The sequence below is a fragment of the Onychostoma macrolepis genome, chromosome 01, assembly GCF_012432095.1.
Source record: "Onychostoma macrolepis isolate SWU-2019 chromosome 01, ASM1243209v1, whole genome shotgun sequence".
NCBI classification, from domain to species: domain Eukaryota; kingdom Metazoa; phylum Chordata; class Actinopteri; order Cypriniformes; family Cyprinidae; genus Onychostoma; species Onychostoma macrolepis.
In genome coordinates this window covers 13588828-13610256 of record NC_081155.1, presented here as the reverse complement: position 1 = coordinate 13610256, position 21429 = coordinate 13588828, and the positions used below count along the sequence as shown (strand labels likewise).

General features: G+C 35.6%; 1 protein-coding gene across 1 annotated transcript; it reads right to left on the bottom strand.

Moving 5' to 3' along the window:
- Positions 1-8: 8 nt before the first annotated feature.
- Positions 9-10613, bottom strand: psen2 (presenilin 2). The gene is made up of 11 exons (XM_058782802.1): positions 10473-10613; positions 7525-7689; positions 7203-7411; positions 6326-6467; positions 6152-6219; positions 5342-5562; positions 4714-4812; positions 4505-4555; positions 4228-4347; positions 3894-4009; positions 9-2530 (listed from the first exon to the last, which is right to left on the bottom strand). Exons 2-11 carry the CDS (start codon positions 7654-7656, stop codon positions 2375-2377), a joined length of 1314 nt encoding a protein of 437 aa, XP_058638785.1. The 5' UTR covers positions 7657-7689; positions 10473-10613; the 3' UTR covers positions 9-2374.
- Between the last annotated feature and the right edge of the window lie 10816 nt (positions 10614-21429).

The following is a 21429-nucleotide window of genomic DNA, read 5'->3' as shown; positions in this document are numbered from 1 at the left end:
GATTTTCTTTATTTGATAAGGCAGCTAAAATTTACACTAAATTGGCTTGGCATATACAAAAATCCAGCTCAGGAACAATCCTTCATTCCCATTTATTTGCTTGATATTTTATTATTACACGACACCAAGCATTGTGCATGACAATAACAAACAAAATCGAGAGAGGAAAACAATTCCTTTTAACTGTGAACATATAAAAACAATTCAAATTTTAATCTGTAGTAAATATAATTTCTTTCTTCAGTATAAAGATTAAACGCTCTCACAGCATATGCAAAATATTCCTAAACCGCTCAAAGCACATCTGTTTCTCAAGCAGCCGCAATCACCATGTCCATGAAAGGTCTCTATATTCATAAAGCAGTATAAAAACGTGTGATAGCAATGGTTTGTTTCTATTCAGGTAACAGCTGATAAAAAAGGAACATTTATAAAGCCGAGAGCCCATCATCTAACAGAGAATGACTCTCAGTGCTATATACGACCAACACGTTTTCAATTAGTTCAAGAAAATTCATACTAAGATTATAGATGCCTTTTTACATTGAATATGATGTTAAACTGAAAATGCTGTGGAAAAGCAACATAAATACATTGTTATTGACCTGAAACTCGGTAAACTAGAGTGAAAGAATTCAGTTTCTGTCCTTGTGTCTCTGTAATGTATTGCACCTCCAGTGCACTAGTTCTCGTGTGCAGTTTCGATGGCACAGAAAAACAACAAAGCAAGGCACCAACAACTTCTAAGAGCTGGCATACCTGATATGGGTCTAGAAGAAATCCTAGATATACGGTCCCAGTGTACTTATTTTAAAATTTAACAGTGCCTGTGACATTGTCAGCAAGAGTTAGTAGATCAAATGTAAACCAAAGACTTGGTCAAATTCGTAAACTGATACTTGCAAATGTGCGTTTCAATTCAAATCTTCAAACACAAAAATTGCATCAGTGACAATTTTGATTTTGCTATGTTGTTCCAGGATTAGGGCTGGGTGATGCAGCTTAGGAAATATTAAATATATCATTCATTTGTTTTATTATATTTTATAGCCATTTGACATTATTCTTTTTATATCTTGGGATTTATGTATTTGGGTAACACTTTACAATACGATTAGTTAACATGAACTAAAAATGAAAAAGACTTCTAAAGCATTTAGTAATATTAGCTAATGTTAATTTAAACATTTACTGATACATTATTAAAATCAAAAGTTGCCTCTTCATATTAATTAATGGACCTGAGCTAACAAGAACTAACACTGTATTTTTATTCATTAACGATTACACAGATGAATACTACACCACATGTATTGCTCATTGTTATTTAACGCATTATTATAAAGTTACTAACATTTTTAATAAAACATAACATAAAAATGTTATATTTTGAGAGAGACTATTAAAACATCTCTGCACGAACACTTTCATACTCTTTCGTCACAGCACTCGTATTTTCACTAAAACTTATCAAAACGTTCTGCAGTTTGGTCTGGTTTTGTATTCGTAATAAAATGTTACACTGGTGTTTTTGAGGCTACTTCTAGAGAACCTACCATTTTCAAAACATTTTATTTCTGTTGTATAAAACATTTATGTCTTTGTAAATACAATCTTAAAAACTTCTCGAGATTACAGTTTGGTAAGTGTTCAGTTTTAGCCATCCATAAAATGTTAACATGTTTAATTTTAGGTTTGGTTTCTAGGTTGTTTTAGAACAGTGTTCTGCAACTAAAATGCAACATTGTGAAATGTAATGTAAATTACATAAAAATCTGCAAAATTATTGTGAATATTAAGATGCATCACCCAGCCCTATGTAGGTCAAACAAATATGTTGATTTAGGATCACATCCTGATAAACCTACGTTACACACTTTCATAGGCCTTCCACAATATTAGTGATTCTAAAATGAAAGTATGCAGGAAAAACTCTATTTGTGTGATTAGTTTATTATGCTGTAACCACTGGCAAGCCTACAGCGCTCACACTGCTGTATGTAGGCCACATACACAGGCTTCTGTCTCGCCACTGAATCTAGCAGCACTCTGTTCTTCACTTTATAAGTCATTATTTATGAAAAAAGACCCTTCACTGACACTTCTCAGTAAGTACAAAAAAATAGTAAAACTACTGTATATTCTAAAGAGCTGATGTGCAGCTTCTGAATAAAAACCAAAATGCCAACTCAGAACTGAAATCGGTTTGCTTGTTTTGATACATTTTACACCTTCACTCACTCACTCACTCACCTAGAGCATCTCAGAAAGATCAGAAACCTGCTTGGATTCATAAGAACTAAAAACGTTTGAATCTCATTGAAACGTAATGACTGTGGTCTGATAAAGTCCTTCATGTGTCAGTGGGTTTCTGTCAGATGTAGTATTGGTGGGCTGCCAGGCTGTCCATGAAGGGCCGTACCAGATTGTCTGTGGAGAAGTAGAAGACCAGGCCGAAGGTGATGGAGATGGGCAAAGCCGGCAGAGCCTTCTTGAAAATGGCCAGCAGGAGGAGCGTCAGGCACAGTCCCTGCAAAACAACCACAACATCAGCAACAACAACAACAACAACAACCCTAAATTCCATCCACTCGTTTGGAACATTCAACATACAGTAAGTGGAAATAAAAATACACAGCAAAAACAATTATTGTTTACAAAAGTCAATGTTAAACAATTTTTTTTAATCAATGTATCTTTAGTACTGACTGAAATTCCAAAAAATGAATATGAATAAAAAAAAACATTTAATAAATATAAGTATGGTTTTATTATAATATAATATATAAAAGGTACATTGAATAAGTATGTACTTGTAACAATGCATTTTGGGATTTCATTTTATTATAGATGTTTATATATATATTTTTTCGATAGAATTTAAAAGTTAACTAGTTATGTAATGGCCTGTAATAATGTGTCTAGTGAAGACAGCTGTGAACTACCTACACTCCAAAAATTTAAACTTTTTAAATGCAAATCTAAGAAATGGCAGTGCATAGTTAACTCTTGAGCAGATGAAAGCCAATTTATCCGTTTTAAAATGGTTCTTATTTGTGACAAATAATTAAAATTATAGTTAATATTTCTGACACACATTTGACTGGTCCGTTCAGTTGCACTACACTAACATCTTCGATTGAACATTGATAATAATAAGAAATGTTTCTTGAGTAAATCAGCGTATCAGAATGATTTCTAAATGATCATGTGACACTGAAGACTGGAGTAATGATGCTGAAAATTCAGCTTTACATCACAGGAATAAATTACACTTTAAAATATAAAAAAGCCATTTTAAAAAGCTGTTTTTAACTGTATTTTTTATCTACGACTCGGCATGCATAATAGACTTTAAACATGACACTCAGGTTTATTTGCCTGTAAAATGAAATTCTGAGCATCTTATGGCATGTTTGGCGGATGTGAAGGCTTGGCTTTCATTACATTTTTTAATTTTCAATAAAAAGAAAACTGAAATTATTGTTTTTAGCCCGTCTGAATTTTGCTCCTCGTTTATAAATCTCTAAATGGTTTGGCCCCTACTTATCTCTGTGAGTTACTGACTGAGTATCAACCCACTAGATCCCTTCAGTCTTCCAACCAGGATCAACTGTTTACCCCTAAGTCGAGGCTTAAGTGCATGGGAGATCGTTCTTTCTGTATTGTTGCCCCGAGGCTTTGGAACACCTTGCCACTATCCATTAGACAAGCTTCTTCTCTTAATATTTTTAAGTCTAGGCTAAAGATTTTGTGTTTTTCTGTTTTTAATGACTTACTGGAAAGCACATAAAAAAAAAACATTAAAAAAATCTTACCGACCCCAAACTTTGAAATACTAGTGTATGTTAGTCTGTACAAGATGGATCTTAAAGGCTAGTTGACACACTCACAATGAGAATGGCCACGAAACAAGCCAGTGTGGTGTTCCAGTCTCCTCCGGTGGCGGCCGCCTTTCCCACCAGGACACTGTAGAAGATGAAATCACCAAGACCCAGCTTCACCCCTCCTGTGAGAAAGTCAACCAACAGGCATTTCAGCATATGACACTAGAATGAAAATAGTCAAACCTGTTTGTTAAGTTTGCTTTGATTCCCGGAGGCATTTTTAACTAGTTCACCTCATTGTCACTGGACATTTGAGACTTAATTACATGCTTTATAAGTGAAGTACTGCAAGCAAAGAACATGATCTGTATGACAGGCTGTGATCACAGAAACCACTCACGGTCTTCCTCAAGGTCCTCTTCTGCTGAATACTGCCGCCTCCCTCCCTGAGCCACGTCATCTTCTGACTCCACCCCTTCCTGTGCCCGGGCTCCGCCCTCATTTCGCTGCCTTTCATCAGCTGAGAGGACAACAACAGCTTATTCAGCAACATCTAGGTTACAGGGTATTACATTCCACTTTCTACACAAAGCATTTCATGGTCTTGGAAAAAAAATTACTAAAATATTAGTAAAGTGCTTGTAGATTATAGTAAAGAACTAAAAAATGCAGCTCACCGGAATCTGGATTACTAGAATCAGCCATGCCAACCATCCAAACCATGGCAGCTGAAAAAGAGAAACTTTTATTAGTACATGACCCATCTTGACTGGACTTAAAGTGGTTAAACCAGCTGATTACAAATGTGGTGATGTAATTATTAGACAATCCCAACTGTTGTGAGTCTGTATGCTGTTTGTTCTGGGTTTCATTTTTCAGGACATACATGAATATATGAGCGCAGGGAAAATTGGTTCGTTTCTTTCTTGCGCCGTCTCAACCAGCATCCTCAACGGGCCTTTCGGACAAAGCACCGCTATCAGATCTGGAAAATAAACATAAACCGTGAAACAATCATGTGCACTAATTCCACAGATATGAGCATTTTCATTGATTAAAAATTATATTTGTTATTTCTGTGCCACTACAAAAAAAATATTTAAAAAAGTGATGTTCTGTACAAGTTATAGGGATAGTCCATCCAAAAATGAAAATTCTGTCCTAATTTACTGATGTCGTTCCAAACCTTTATGCGTTTCTTTCTTCTGCAGAACAAAAAAGAAGATGCTTTGAGAAATGTCTTCAACCATTGGTGAAAAAATACAATGGTATCATCCCAGTATTATTTCATGTTCCACATAAGAAAGTCATAGATATTTGGAACATGGCTGATTACAGATTAAATAATTACAGAATTTTCCTTTTTGGCCTGATTATTAACCCCTTAAAGAAATAGCAATCCTTCTTTTAAATGTGAATGAGTCACAGTATAGGAAGTGACAGAGAAGTTGAAGAACAAATGCAGAAGCAGAAGGTTTGCGGTCTGTCAATCAATCTCCAGGCAGGCACCGTACCATATACCGAGATGGCTCCCAGTATGACCCATGCTGACCATTCGGGCAGGTATTTGATGAAGATGAGGGCCATGAGGGCGCTGATGACAATGAGGTACGCCTGCTGCAGCCGCAGCGGCCCTTTCCAGTGGATGCAGATCATTCCCACGACGCCGAAATTCCAGACGATCATCACTAACGTTGGGTAGTCCATAGCCACGTTATATGTCTTGAACACCTCGCTGAAAAGAAAAGGGTTTGACAAAAGTAATACGACAATACATTTAAATCAACTAAATCAGGAACTAAATTAGGAATAAAGCTGATTTAGAGGGGTCATATTATGAAAAGTGTCATCAATTGATCTAGTTTGATTCATTTCTTTTAATTATTTCGTTTAAATAATCCAGGGGTCACTACACTCGGTCCTGGAGGGAACTGTGCAGGACACCGGCCCTCCAGGACCAAGTTTGTTGACCCCTGACATAATCACTCACAATTGTTCATGGAACTCTGTCATATCACATGCTTTAATATATTGCTGCTTATTACTATGTACTGTTATATTACTCCATAAAAAAAATGATTAGATATCATTATTTCTTTTGCTCATTTAGTGTAAAAAAAAAAAAAAAAAGCCACATTTTACTTCTTGCAATCAACAAAAATCACTCTTCCAAGCCATTTAAAGGGATCGTTCACCCAAAAATGAAAATTCTGTCATGTATCATGTTTTCAGCTATATCGTCCAGCACTGACACATCCTCCTGTATGAGATCAGTTACATACAGTAGCAATATTAGAAGAAAGCGAAGCTCAGCAGAATCTCACCCCAGATACATGAAGCTGAACCAGAAGAGCAACATCAGTGAAGACAGAATCAGCCAGCCGTGAATGAACTGCACACACACAGAAAAACACCTCAGAAAATACAGCAAGCATTTTTATAACAAGACTGGAGTAGTTTAGTTACAGTCAAAACCACAGTAATAAAGAAGAGCTCACTTTATAGCAGCGATATTTATAAAGCACCACCAGTATTATCGTCATGACCACAATCACACTGATCATGACGATGGTGTTGAGGAACGAATTCAAGAGCCTCTGACCGACAGAGTTCGGATCCTCTTCGAACGGAGTGTAGATGCTGCAAAACACACACAAACCATACATTTTTGCTTCTTCATAAAGGATTGTTTCAAACAAGAAAACTCTGTCATCATTCATTCACCCTCAAATCTATTGGCTGTTACTTTTTGTGACACATCCTACATAGCATAGCAATATGATAACAATATTATGGAAAGCAAATTCTTCACATTTTATAACTGAAAGAAATATGATTATTTTACATTTAAAAATGTGAAAAATTATAATATTTAAAACATAATATTAAAAACAAAAATAACTTTTTTTTTTCGAAGGCAGTAAAACAGAACAATTAAAGACTGATTTTTAAATCAATCTGATTTTTTTCCCTGATTTCTTATATATTATATTATCTTAATATATGTATATATAGTTAGTTTTGTTTTTTAATTTAATACATTTTTGTAAAAAAAAAAAAAAAAAACATTTTGTTTTTCATTACATAATGCACCGCATATCACAGCATTTCTTTATATTGTTATTACCTGGATCTGCATAAATCGGTTAATACTGGAAGCAGATATTATCAGGAAAAACTGTTGAATCATGTTTTGACATGCTTTTTAGCGCTCAACAATAAAAACATTTTTTAAGAGAAAATATATCTTGTAAAATCTCCTTTTGAAAAGCAGTTCCATGGAAATATATAAGTTTAGAATGACTTAGGATGAATAATGAATGACAGAATTTTTTTTCATTTTTGGCTGAACTTAGCACGGAACAAAGCACGTACAGCCGTTGTGAGCTCTTCTCCGTGTAGAAACTGACAGACTTGATTGTTGCCACCACCACCACCATGCAGAGCGTGACGGGGATGAAGAGCATGATGACGTGCTTAGCGCCGTATTTGAGGGTCAGCTCCTCTTCCTCTCCGTCAGGAGTAGATGCTCGCTCTTGCTCCACAGGCCCTGGCTCGTCCAAAACTGAGCTGACTGGCCGCCGCTGCAAGAATTACAGATTAGGACGATAAAAATGGGATTTGTGGATGCAGATAAGGATCAGATGCAAATCGAAAGCAAATTAACAACTGAAAAAAATAATTCATGTCCACTTACCCGTTTGGTGTCTGTTTCCTGGGGCAGAGACATATCATGATCTTGGTTGTACGAGGGGATGGTTGGGCTTTCGGACTGGACCAGAGCGGACCTCTCGTTGTAAGAGTCCTCTTCACTGTCTGAGGTATTCATGAAGAGAAGGTGACAGAAGCCAAACGCCCAGAGCTGCAACAAACGCATCATGCCAGATGAATATAAATGCAGCCTTTACCAAAAATCTTAATGGAAAAACCATACAGTAGCTTACATACGTAAAATTAAGAGTTGGCTCAATGATTCATTTGCATCACCACAACACTGATCATGGAAGTCTGTGCAACATTTTACATGCATTAAAATAGTGTAATGAAAACACATGCAAGTAAATATTGCTGTTAATTATTATGCATGGTTATATTTATACATATATATATGACTGTGTTCAGTAAGTGTAAAATATGCCTTCATTTTGAACTGAATTTTACAAAAATTATGGCATTACAGAGGAAAAACTATACGAAATACTGTCAAATATATATGTGTGTGTACACACATATAAATATATATACACACACACACAGGTGCATCTCAAAAAATTTGTAGCTTATTTCAAAAAGTGAAACATTCATATATTCTAGATTCATTACATGTAAAGTAAAACATTTAAAAAAAAATTTAAACTTTGATGATTAGAGCTTACAGCTCATGAAAGTCAAAGATCCAGTATCTCAAAATATTAGAATATTTCCTAAGATCGATCAAAAAAAGGATTTTCAAAACAGAAAAGTTCAAGTTCTTTAAAGTATGTTCATTTATGCACTCAATAGTTGGTCGGGGCTCGTTTAGCACAAACTCCAGCATCAGTGAGGTGTGGCATGGAAGAGATCAGCCACTATTGAGGCACTATTGAGCCTTCAGCTCGTCTGTATTGTTGGATTGACTGTTTCTCATCTTTCTCTTGAAAATATCCCATAGATTCAATATGGGGTTCAGGTCAGGCATGTTGGCTGGCCAATCAAGCACAGTAATTGAATCAATCAAGCACAGTTTTCCAATTGAAATGCAAAATTTACTTTTATCTGAAAAGAGGACTTTGGACCACTGAGCAACAGTCCAGTTCTTTTACTCCTTAGCCCAGGTAAGATGCTTCTGACGTTGTTTCTGTTTCAGAAGTGGCTTGGTAGCCCTTTTTCTGAAGACAGGACACAGCCAAAACTCTTCTGGCTCACCTTTGTGCTTTTTTGCAAACTCTAATTTTGCCTTTCTATTTTTGGAGCTGATCAGATGTTTGTATCTTGCTGTGTAGCATCTGTAATTCTGTGTCAAAGTCTCCTGAGGACAGTAGATTGTCAGAGCATCACCCCAGCTTTCTGGAAGTTGTTGGTGATTTTACAGACACGTCTTTTAGGGTTCATTTTCACAGCTTTTATGATTTGTCTGTCATCAACTACTGTTGTTTTCTCAGCCGATCAGGTAGTTGTTGGTTGCTGGTGTCGCTGGTGGTTTCCAAACTCTTGATTTCTCCATGCCCTTTGTTTTTGCTATAGCTCTAATTGACTTCCTCTTTTCTTTTAGCATCCAAATTGCTTGCTTTTCTCTCAAAGTCAGCTCCCTCATCGTCATCCTGGTTTGTGTGTGTCATCATCGAATGCAAGATTCAGAATGCAGAAGTAATGGATATAACTGATACGACACATTCCCTGCTTTTAATATCTGAAGAATTAATGCAACAGGACACAGCTGATCACTTAGAAAGACCTGTGAGGCAACTGTTCCAATACTTATGCTCACATCTGATCGAGGGATGAAACTCCAAAAGTCCTGATCTTCTCATCTGATAAAACATCTGCGTGTTGAATCACCCAATAATAAAATGTGACATTCTGTAGTTTTGTCTCATATTCATCTTTTAATCATATTTGTAAATGTCTTGACTCCACAGCCAACAGAGCAATTTTGTCTTTACTGTTCCAATACTTTTGGAGGGCACTGTATATATATATATATATTCCCCCAGTTTTATTGCCCAGCACTGACACATCCTGCTGATCAGTTACATAGCAATGTGATAAGAACAATTTTATTATGGAATGTGATTTAAAAATGTTTTGAAAAGTAAAAAAATACATTAAAATTGTGAGAAAAACCTATATAAAAAGGACAATAAAAGCGTAAAAAGTTATATAAAATAGATAAAATGGGGGGAAAGTTTTCCTTACACAATGCATAATATCTATTACTGACAATATCTGTAAATGTCAATCATAGCTTTTATTATTATCTAAACCAATTAATACTAGAAGCAGAAACTGTAAAGGCTTGTTTAACTTTTTCTGTGGTTAAGATGGGCGCTGAACTTTCAAAATGCTTTTTAGTCATGCATGCACTAATAATTATTTTAATGTTATGGCCGATAACTGATAAATGACTGAAATTATAAACTCATAAAAATATGAAATATAAAAATATTCTTGTGACTGATACGGTGCTGATATATCATGTTTCTCTAGTGACATGACATGACTAGATCGGAGCTTCAGTGTGAACATTTTTATAAAAGACACAGAAGAAAATAAATGTATAATATCCACCTGTGTCAGTTACATTTCCATATACACTTGCATTTCATATCTTAATATGATATTAGACTACCATCTGACATTGTACTATAAAAGTAGCATATTTCTTCTGTAAGTGGATTAGATTAAAAACACAAAAAAATGTTGATCTTTATAAACGAATAACAATCTCTGGGACAAACACACGGGTTTCCCCGCAGTTATAATGAGTGTAATACACCCCTGCTTTTACTCGTGATACTGTCGTATTCTAATAATGTTCCACAAACCCAGATCAAAGCATTTATCCTGATCCATGACTGCCCAACATCTCCTGATGTGTCTGGACCCTCCCCATGTCTACAGTAAACCCACATCTGATCAAGTGTACAGTTGAGAAGACTGAAATACCTTCAAATGTGACCGTATTTACATGAAGCACGACCCAGCAGCGATATTTGCAGCAGGACTCCGTCAAAACATCGCGAACCCCAGCGAGGAAGTGATCTCGATCAGCTGATCCTCGCCGCGCCACGTGACGCTCCGGCGCGTGACGTCCGCTGACCACATTTCACGTCGACCAATCATAATTGAATAAGATTCTGAAAAGGATTGCTTGCCACCTCGTCCAAATAACAGGTCTGTTCTTCCTGAATAATTTATGTTCTACCTTTGACTTGATTGATACATGGAGACATAAGTATCCAGAAAAAATTCAATTTACTTAGTGTAAAAAAAATATTTCTCAACAGTATTGAACTATGTTAATGAGGTCTGTACAGAGCTATTTTTCTGTCTTTAAATACAAATATATCCAAAGATGGAAATTACGTATTGGAAAATGAACCAGAATATATTGACAGATGTGCAGTTTAGAGATGAAGCAAAAAAGTATTGTTGGAATGAATGTGATAGATGTTAATTGGGAATTAATTTGAATTTTAGCCATAAGTAGGGGGAAAGCAATAGCAAAACTTAAGAAGAAGAAAAAATCATACATGAAATGATAAGACTTTCTGGCGATTGTAATATAAATCAAGAAAATAAAAATAACTTACTACAACTACAATTGGAATTAGATGGAATTTATGAATATAAAGCAAGGGGTGCCTTCATAAGGTCAAGAAAAAAAATGGTTAGAGGAAGGAGAAAAAAGTAGTAAATATTGTTTTAATATGGAAAAAAGGAATGTAGAATTTACATCTATGGTCAAACTGAATATTAATGGTAGGTTAACAGAAAACGTTAAAAAATATCAAGATATGTGGCAGAATATTATGAGAATTTATATTCGGATGACAACAAATTGAGTCATTTTTAGACTCTATTAAAGAAGATATTCAAAAGATAGATGAATCCTCTATTAAAATGTGTGACCAAGGAATTTCTTTAGATGAAGTACTTCACTGTATTAACAAGCTCAAAGATAATGAGGTTTAATTAGTGAATTATCACATTTTTTGTTAGCCGTATTTAGAGAAGCTATACAACAAGGTTATTTACCTAATTCACTGAGACAAGGTTTGAGAACTTTATTACCAAAGCCCAATAAGGATATTTTTGTTTTAGAAAATTGGCATCCAATTACATTGATTAATAATGACGCAAACATTTTTATATAAGCTATTCAGACACTATACAATGATTGTAACAGTTCAATTAAGTTATCACATGGAACAACGTAAAGGTTTAAAATCAGTTGAGGTATACGACAAGGCTGCCCCGTTTCACCTTTTCTTTTCTTGCTTGTAACACAAACTATGGCCATACATATTAAAAGAGATACATTTTGTGGTATTCGAATTTTAGAGAAAGAGTTGAAATGCTCTCAGTTAGCAGATGACACAGCCATTTAAAAAAAAAAAAAAATGAAGCTGAAATTAAAAAAGCTATTGATTGCCTTAATATTTTCTCATCCGTATCTGGTTAGTGTTTAAATATAAAGAAATGTGTGTTATTCCCTTTGAAAATATGAAATTATAATAACATACTTGGTATTCCAGTAAAAGAGATGGTAGATTATTTAGGTATTAAGATCTGTAAAGATCAAAAGGAGAGAAATCATTTGAATTGTACACCAATTATTAAGAAAAGTAAACAAAAATGAAATTCATGGTTAATGAGAGATATTATTATCCAAAGCTGAAGGGTTGTCACGTTTAGTGTGTACGGCTCTTGTATTAGATGTTCCACAATCGGTCATAAAAGAGGTGGATACTTTTTTGTTCAATTTCATCTGGAAGAACAGACCACGTTATTTAAAAAAGACAGTTTCGTGCAATCCAATTGAAGATGGTGGTCTTAATGTACTAGACTTTAATACTGCTAACTGTGTATTTAAGAACAAGTGGATTAAGAACTACCTGAAATTTAACGGAAAAATTTGGAATATCATCCCTGAGTTAATTTTTGACAGGTTGCGGGGTTTAGAATTTCGGTAACACTTTACAATAAGGTGTCATTTATTAACATTAGTTAATGTATTAACTAACATGAACAAACAATGAACAATGCATTTATTACACTATTTATTAATCTTTGTTGATGTTATTTAATGAAAATACAGTTGTTCATTGTTTATTCATGTTAGTTCACAGTGCATTACCTAATGTTAACAAACACAACTTGTGATTTTAATAAATCATTAGTAAATGCTGAAATTAACATTAACTAAGATTAATAAATGCTGTAGAAGTATTGTTCATTCTTAGTTCATGTTTACTAATGTTGTTAACTAATGTTAACTAATGAACCTTATTGTAAAGTGTTACCAGAATTTCTTTTGAGGTGTAATTTTGATAATAACAAGGTTCCGATAAAGTTTTCTTCTTTTCATAAACAGGTTTGTTTATTATGGATGCTCATCTTTAAGCATAACTTTTCTCCACATAAATCGGTGATATGGAACAACAAATATATTACCTTTAAAAATAAGTCTTTATTTTATAGAAACTGGTATAATAACGGTATATTTTTGGTGAGACAGTTATTCAAGAATAATGAAAATCTTTTTAATTACTGTGAATTCCTTAATTATTATAAAATCTTTTCTATTTCTTCCTTTGATTCTATTATGGATGTAATTGATAATAGTTGAAAACAATGTGATCCTCTATATATGTATGTTGTGTTCCTGTTCCTGTTATGCAATAAAAAAATTGCACAATAAAAAAAACATAATTTAATAAAGAAAATTAATTGGTTAAGCTGTTCATTTTGTTCAGATCAGCCAGAAAAAAAAAATTACATCTTTTTTTCACTCTTGTTATTCAATAAAAATAAATAAATAAATAGGGAAGATCTATCTAGATATTTTCAACAGAAATCTGGATACAATTTAGATATAGGCCTAACATGCAAAGTTGTTTTTATAGGCCTATATAATGAATCAAAAATTATTTCTGTTAACTTTATGGTGAATCTTATGATTTTATATGGTCAATTTTATATACAAGTTTTTGTTGTTGTTTTTTTTGGCTGAATTTCTCATGTTTACTGATTGTCTTTAATATTTGCTGAAAAGTTAAAGTTAATTGAAACTCATACTTTGTAATTGCTGTCTCTCCTTTTTCTTCTTTATTTGTGCTGTATCTTAATGCAAGTGTTATAACCCCTGTTCTTCATGTTTCTTCATGTATCTATTAGGATGCCTTGATTTATCTGCAAATTTTTTTGTGAAGCACTTAATAAAAAAAAATTAATTGGTTAAGAAAGTCAAAAAAAAAAAAAAAGAAAATTCTATATGGTTTAATTCAGTTTCTATCACAACTTTTCTCCATATAAAATACTTTTATGGAACAACGGTCTCATTACTTGAATAAATCTGTTCTATGATAGTGGAGACATTCTGTCCTATGCGTTTTCACAACTTTCCCATTCCTTTTAAAGAATTCCAACAAGTTGTTAAAATTATTTCAAATGGGTTGATACACTTAATAAATAACCAGCTTACTTTTAGAAGCAATGAATGGATGCTTCCAGAGTTAGTTAATAGTTACCAGTATTGCATTTACTTCTTGTAATTGTAACGCCGCCAACGAGACGTGAAACGTGCGGATCCATGTGCAAAGCTTTATTAAACAAAGGCATGGTCAAACAACGGCAAGCAGGTATGGCATGGGCAAGACACAGAGTAATCCTAGGACAAGTGTGGGTCGATGATCGGCGAACAATATCCAACAAGGCAAGGCAGAGAGATAATCCAGGTGAGGCATAAACAGAGTCCAAATGGTGAGACCGGGGTAAATACAGGGAACACAGACTAGAAAACAACAAACAGGTTCCATATCGCAGCTAACACTCGGGGAGTGATAAACGCAGGACAACACTGGGAACAGAACAAAAACACAGAATTGCATGGCAAGGCAGCTAGCGCTAGAAGAGAGCTATTATATGCAGATCAATACTCGGAAAACTATTAAGGGAAGTCCATGGTTTATGTAGGGTGTGTGATAGTTCTCAGGTGTGAGGTGTGATTAGTGCAATCAGCTGTGTGTGTCATCAGTGCAATGGATGATGGGAATTGTAGTCTGGTGAAGTGCAACAGTAGTGTAGTGCAAGAGTCAATGTGGTGAGCGAGTGACCTCTGGTGGTGAGTGAATGGAAGTTCATAGGCCGGATTAATGACAGTAATAGGCTGATAAAAATATTAGTAAATGTTTTTCAATCCAAACATAAAATGTCACCTAAAGGAAAAAATTTTTGGAATTCAGAAATGTCTGATACTAATTGGAAAGCGATTTTTAATAATTTTTGCACAAATTTGCAAAATCCATACCAAAATGTGATTTATTTTTATTAGAAATGGAATCTTTGGAAAAAGTCTCCAATGCAAGTTAATAACAAAAAGAATGACATACTCATGGAGATTTCATGGAGGAATTTTTTCTTGTATAGTTCCACCAATCTCTTTTCTTTTCTTTTTTCTTCTCTTAAATGCTGTCTTACAGAACATTGCTCTTCTTTCTTGTGTATGTGGAATTAATTATAGCATTTGGACCAATCAGACACACAATTGTTCATTCGATTAACAAATAATCACAGACCCCTCACCCAATAAACATACTGGGTGCCAGGATATCTGTGAAGGACCCCAGGCCCCTGGTTACCATGGCACCCAGGACACCTCAGTCAGACCAGATAAACTTTACAACCTAATGGCATGTCGAGAGTTCTCCCTCTCAATATCTTTCAACTACTTTAGACGGCCGCTCCTATGCTTGCTCATTCTAAAAGTACTTTTATTTAACCCCTATAGATTTGTATACACTTGAATAAAGCAACATTATTTCTAGTCAGAGGTCACGACCACTACTATATAAGCCGACCAACATTACTATCCCTGATAGTAGCTTTGGTATGGTCATGCCATGGTTCCCCATGTACACTTATTAGCTAGAGTAATATTACAATGAACAGAGGTTAGGCTCACCCTATATGCTCCATCTCAACTAAATTTTAATCCATTACTAACCTGACGCAGGAAATGCGGTAACAAGGATACAACGTAATCAACTAAAGTCAATAATTACGGAGTAAATCAGAATAAAATCAAATGTAACAATTTATTATCTGTCAGGTAAATATGTATTATGACAATTACACAGCCAATTCAAAGATATCAAATCAATAAAAGACATCAAATTCTCAAAGATTAATCTAAGATGCATACCTGACTTTTAGAGAAATACAAAGTATGAAGTGTGTGGACTCAATCTGGCTGCAGAATCGCCCTGATCTCCTTGCAAGATTTCCTTAAGTACTCAGCCCAAGACAAAACATCCCCCCGAAATGGAGACAGGAACTAACAATTTGAATTTGTATTGATCAAGCCGAATTAACACCTTTTGGGACAGATGGTAATTTGCATGGAATGACACACCCTCTACAGCAGGGATCCTCAAATCTGGCCCACGAGCAGGGCCGCATTAAGACCTCACTGGGCCCCGGGGCTATTTACTTGGCTTTAAATAGGATTTTTATCCTATCAACATTTTTGATGCACTGAAATTTCATAATTCTTGTTACTAATTACAATATCACAAAAAATAATACTAGCCTAAGTAAAACCAAGCTTACTTAAGACAAGTAAACAGTCATGAATGACAAGAGAGCAAAGATACATAAATCGACCTACTTGAAAAACTTAAAACACTGAATAAAAAACATTATATTGTATAAAGTATATGTACAAATAGACTGAATAGTCTTCACTGTATAAATTCAATATAGATTAATTCTTATTTTACAAAAGTGATTCAGTCAAGGACATGGAGTGATTTTCTTTCTGATGTTTGATTCACATTATTGACACAAATGGCAACAGCAGCTATATCAAGCTGCTTTTGAGGAATAGTTCACCCAAAAATTAAAATTCTGTTGTTTTTCTTAACCTGTATGAGTTTCCTTCTGCTGTTGAACGCAAAAGAATATATTGGAAACAATGCTGGTAACCAAACAGCTGCTGCATGACTTTCATAGTATGAAAAAAAAAGAAAGAAAGAAAAATAAACTATTGGAGTCAGTGAGGCCCAGAAACCTTCTTGTTATGAACATTCTTCAAAATATCTTCTTTTATGTTGAGGTGAACAAAGAAATTCATTCAGGTTCAGAATAACTCGAGGCTGAGTAAATGATGACAGTATTTTAATTTTTGGGTGATCTATCCCTTTAAAATCTCATCATACAATGCCAGGAACTCGCATAGCCTACTACACTTCACATGCATGCTTTATTTTTAACTATAATGTTCATGTAAGACACAAATGACTGTTTACAAGGATACTCGCAAGGACGAGCATTTTGACACATAACTATATGTATTTGAACGTTTAAGCTCAAAGCGCGAAAAACACTGCAGTGCGCGCCGCGCGTTTTTAGGCTATAACGCGTGCATTTGGCAAAATAAATTCTGCCCCGCTTCTTAATGTCCCTAAACAGTTAAATTTGTTTTTAAACCACAATGTTTAAAATGAGTTTAAATGATAAGCTAACATCATGACACGGAAAACGATTGATATATTTCTACCTGATTATTTCTCAACCCAAAAGCGAATATAGGCCTATAGAGGTTGTTCAAATACAACAAGCAATATACATCCATCAAGTTAATAATCAAACTAACCTAAAATCTGAGTCCGGTCCACTTGCTGTTCCACAACTTCCACTCCATCATCAGCTTTAGTAAAATAACCTGATAGCTGGGAATTTTACTGACTAACTCGTGTTTTTCCCTCTCTCGTTATTTTTATTATTATTTTTTTAGAATAGCCCCTCTCTCACATTTTATTTATTTATTTATTTTTTTAATAGTTGACATTTTTACTTTTCGAAGATTGTTCTTTGCATGACCATTTCCAGATTACGCCAGAACGAGAGGTGAGAGCGGACGCAGCGGTCACCTGATAGATAGGCCGTTCAAAAGCAATATATGAAATAAATGCATTTGATTGGTAAAACAAATGCAAAGGTGACGTTTCAATCTCTAATGGTACTGCAATGAAATTTATGGAAAAGCTCCACTAATAATAGCGCTAATAAGTGGGAGGCGTGGTGGGGCTTTGGCGATCGGCGCAACCAATGACCAGTCTATCTACTCCACAGCCAATCACGGGCCCCCTCCTTGCTCGGGCCCCGGGGCTTCAGCCCCGCCTAGCCCAATGGTTAATGCCACGAGATCCACTTTCCTGCAGAGTTTAGCTCTAACCCTAATCAAACACACCTGAGCATGCTAATCAGAGTCTTCAGGATCATTAGAAAATCACAGGTATGAATGAATGAATGAGGCATTTATATAGCGCTTTAATGTGTATTGCAATACACCCAAAGCGCTTTACAATCATGTGGGGGGTCTCTCCTCAACCACCACCAGTGTGCAGCATCCACTTGGATGATGCGACGGCAGCCACAGGACAACGGCGCCGGTGCGCTCACCACACACCAGCTACAGGTGGAGAGAAGAGAGTGTCATAGACACTATCAAGTGGATGGGGATTATTGGGAAGCCATGATAGACAAGGGCCAGTGGAGGGAATTTGGCCAGAACACCGGGGTTATACCCCTACTCTTTACGATGAGTGTCATGGGATTTTTAATGACCACAGAGAGTCAGGATCTCGGTTTAACGTCTCATCCGAAAGACGGTGCTTTTTTACAGTATAGTGTCCCTGTCACTATACTGGGGCGTTAGGACCCACATAGACTGCAGGGTGAGCACCCCCTGCTGGCCTCACTAACACCTCTTCCAACAGCAACCTAGTTTTCCCAGGAAGTCTCCCATCCAGGTACTGACCAGGCTCAGCCCTGCTTAGCTTCCATGGGCAACCGGTCTTGGGCTGCAGGGTGATATGGCTGTAGGTAGGTGAGATTGATCAGGGTTGGAGTTAAACTCTGGAGCGCATTGGCCCTTCTGGACAAGATTTGAGGAACCCTGCTCTACAGCAGGCATCCTCAAATCTGGCCCACTCCTGCAGAGTTTAGCTCTAACCCTAATCAAACACACCTGAGCATGCCAGTCAGAGTCTTCAAGATCATTAGAAAATCACAGGTAAGTGAATTTGATCAGGGATGGAGCTAATCTCTGCAGCAGATTGGTCCTCCAGGGAAAGATTTGAGGAACCCTGCTCTACAGTAATCAAAATATCTCTTAACTCTTAAGATCTGTATTATCTTTTAGTCTACTTTTGTAAGATTGAGACCATTGTACCACTCGCTCTGAGACAATTCAAACGATACCAAACATGACTGTGCATATCACTTGCTTTCATGTAGAACATTATATTCTACTATTGACCATTCTGAGTGAGCTGAGTGAAGGGAAGGAAGGGTGAGGGGAAGGAGCTGATGCATATGTGAGAGGGGTGTTTTTCCACATTTTCTCTCATTGGGATGTGGAAACATGTTAATGCACTGTGTGTATTGTCTGTCTCAGAAGTTAAAAGTGTCTGAGGTTCTGCAAATCTTACAATTGTAATCTTCAATCATTCACTTTAAAAAGAAGTGATTTTTGCTTTTCTTTTGTATTTTTGCATGTGTTTTTTTTTGTTTTTGTTTTTTTTTTCTGGTTACTTTTCACTCTGTAATTTTTATATCATATTAATCATACACCACAGATACAACTGTTATCTCCCTCCCTATAGAAGAGGTAGAGAGAGAGATAATGGGGTGAGGAATCATTTATTTTTGTAATCAATTTTGGTTTACTTAATTAATTATGCCTGACAAACGTTGTTGTTGTGATCATAAACTGTATGGATGTGATTACACGCAATACACCAAGCTTTTCTCTCACCAACGCGCTGCTTTTGCAAGGTATGAAAAAGTTTTGGCTTTTATTTTACTTTTACGCCCTGAAGATATCACAGGTTCATCAAGTTCGTTGAAATTATCCAACCTCGATCACTTTTAGTCAGCTTTGACGAAACTCCACTCAGCTAGCACATCTTTTCAAAGTGAACGTAGCCTTGTCACCTGACCTGAATACAACACGCTGATTTGCTAAAATGGACTTATCAGCTTCTGTTCAGAAACAGCAAGGGCTCTTGTCGGCTTCTGCAGTAAAATGTGAACTCACGAAGCCCTGAAATTGACAAAATATGTTTAGGGGTTTTTTTTGTTTGTTTGTTTGTTTTTTAAAGTGGCGTTTATCGGTTTTTGCAAATAAACTCTTCATATACAGTCATGGCCAAAAATATCAGCACCCTTGGTAAATATGATCAAAGAAGGCTGTGAAAATTAATCTGCATTTTTAATCCTTTTGATGTTTTATAAAAAAAATTCACAAAAATCTAACCTTTCATTGGATAAGAATTTAAAATGTGGGAAATATCATTATGAAATGTTTTTCTCAAATACAAGTTGGACACATTTATTGACACCTCTAGAAATTCTTATGAGTAAAATATCTCTGAAGTATATTCCCATTCATATTCACAATTTTGAGCACTCCAGCGTGATTATGATCATGAAATTATCCAGCCATGGCTTCCTGTTTCACCGAAATATAAATAGGAGGGAAAACAAAGCCCAAATTCCCTTAATCATCCATCACAATGAGAAAAACCAAAGAATATATTTCTGATGTGCCGCAAAAGATAATTGAGCTTCACAAATTAGTGAAGGGGCTTTAAGAAAAGAGCTAGAGCAGTGAAAATTCCCATTTCCACCATCAGGGCAATAATTAAGAATTTCCTATCAACATAAAATGTTACAAAACTGCCTGGAAGACGACGTGTGTCTATATCGGCCTAATGCACGGTGAGAAGGAGAGTTTGAGTGGCTAAAGACTCTCCAAGGACCACAGCTGGAGAATTGCAGAAAATAGTTGAGTCTTAAAAATAAAATGTCAAACAGCCCCTACATCACCACATGTTGTTTGGGAGGGTTTCAAGAAAAATTCTCCTCGCTCATCCAAAAACAAACTCCAGCATATTCAGTTATCAGACACGACTGGAACTTCAAATGGGACTGGCTTCTATGGTCAGATGAAACTAAAAAATGAGCTTTTTAGTAGCAAACACTCAAGATGGGTTTGGTGAACACAGGGATAAAAAGTACCCCATGTGTACAATGAAATATACTGCTGTATTTTTGATGTTGTGGGCCTATATTTCTGCTGGAGGTCCTGGAAATCTTGTTTAGACACATGGCATCATGGATTCTATCAAATACCAACAGATAAAAAATCATTAAGTGACTGACTCTGTTAGAAATCTTATAATGGGCCATGTTTGGATCTTCCAACCGTACAATAATCTAAACACAAACCTGAAAAACAACACAAAAATGGGTCACTGAGCACAAAACCAAGCTTCTGCTGGCCATTCCAGTCCTCTGACCTGAACCCTGTAGAAAATGAGTGATGAACTGAAGAGAAGAAGCACCAACATGGAGCTGTGAATCTAAAGGGTCTGGAGTGATTCTGGATGAAGGAATGGTCTCTGATCTCGTCAGGTGTTCTCTAACCTCATCAGGCATTATAGGAGAAAATTTAGAGCTGTTAAACTTGCAAATGGAGGTTTCATAAAGTATTGAAAAAAAGGGTGCCGTTAATTGTGGCCAACGTGTATTATAGAAAAATATTTATTTCATAATGATATTTCCCCCCATTTTAAATTCTTATTATCCAATGAAAGGTTAGATTTTTGTGAATTTTTTAAATAAAAGATCAAAAGGATTAACAATGCAGATTAATTTTCACAGCCTACTTTGATCATATTTACCAAGGGTGCCAATATTTTTGGCCACGACTGTATAAACTCAGTAAGGAAGTCTGCATAGTTTGTTATCTATAAACCATCTAAATACACAGAACACCCTGCATGGCAACAACATAGCTTATTACTCTTCAAATCTCTCTTCAGGCTGAGTA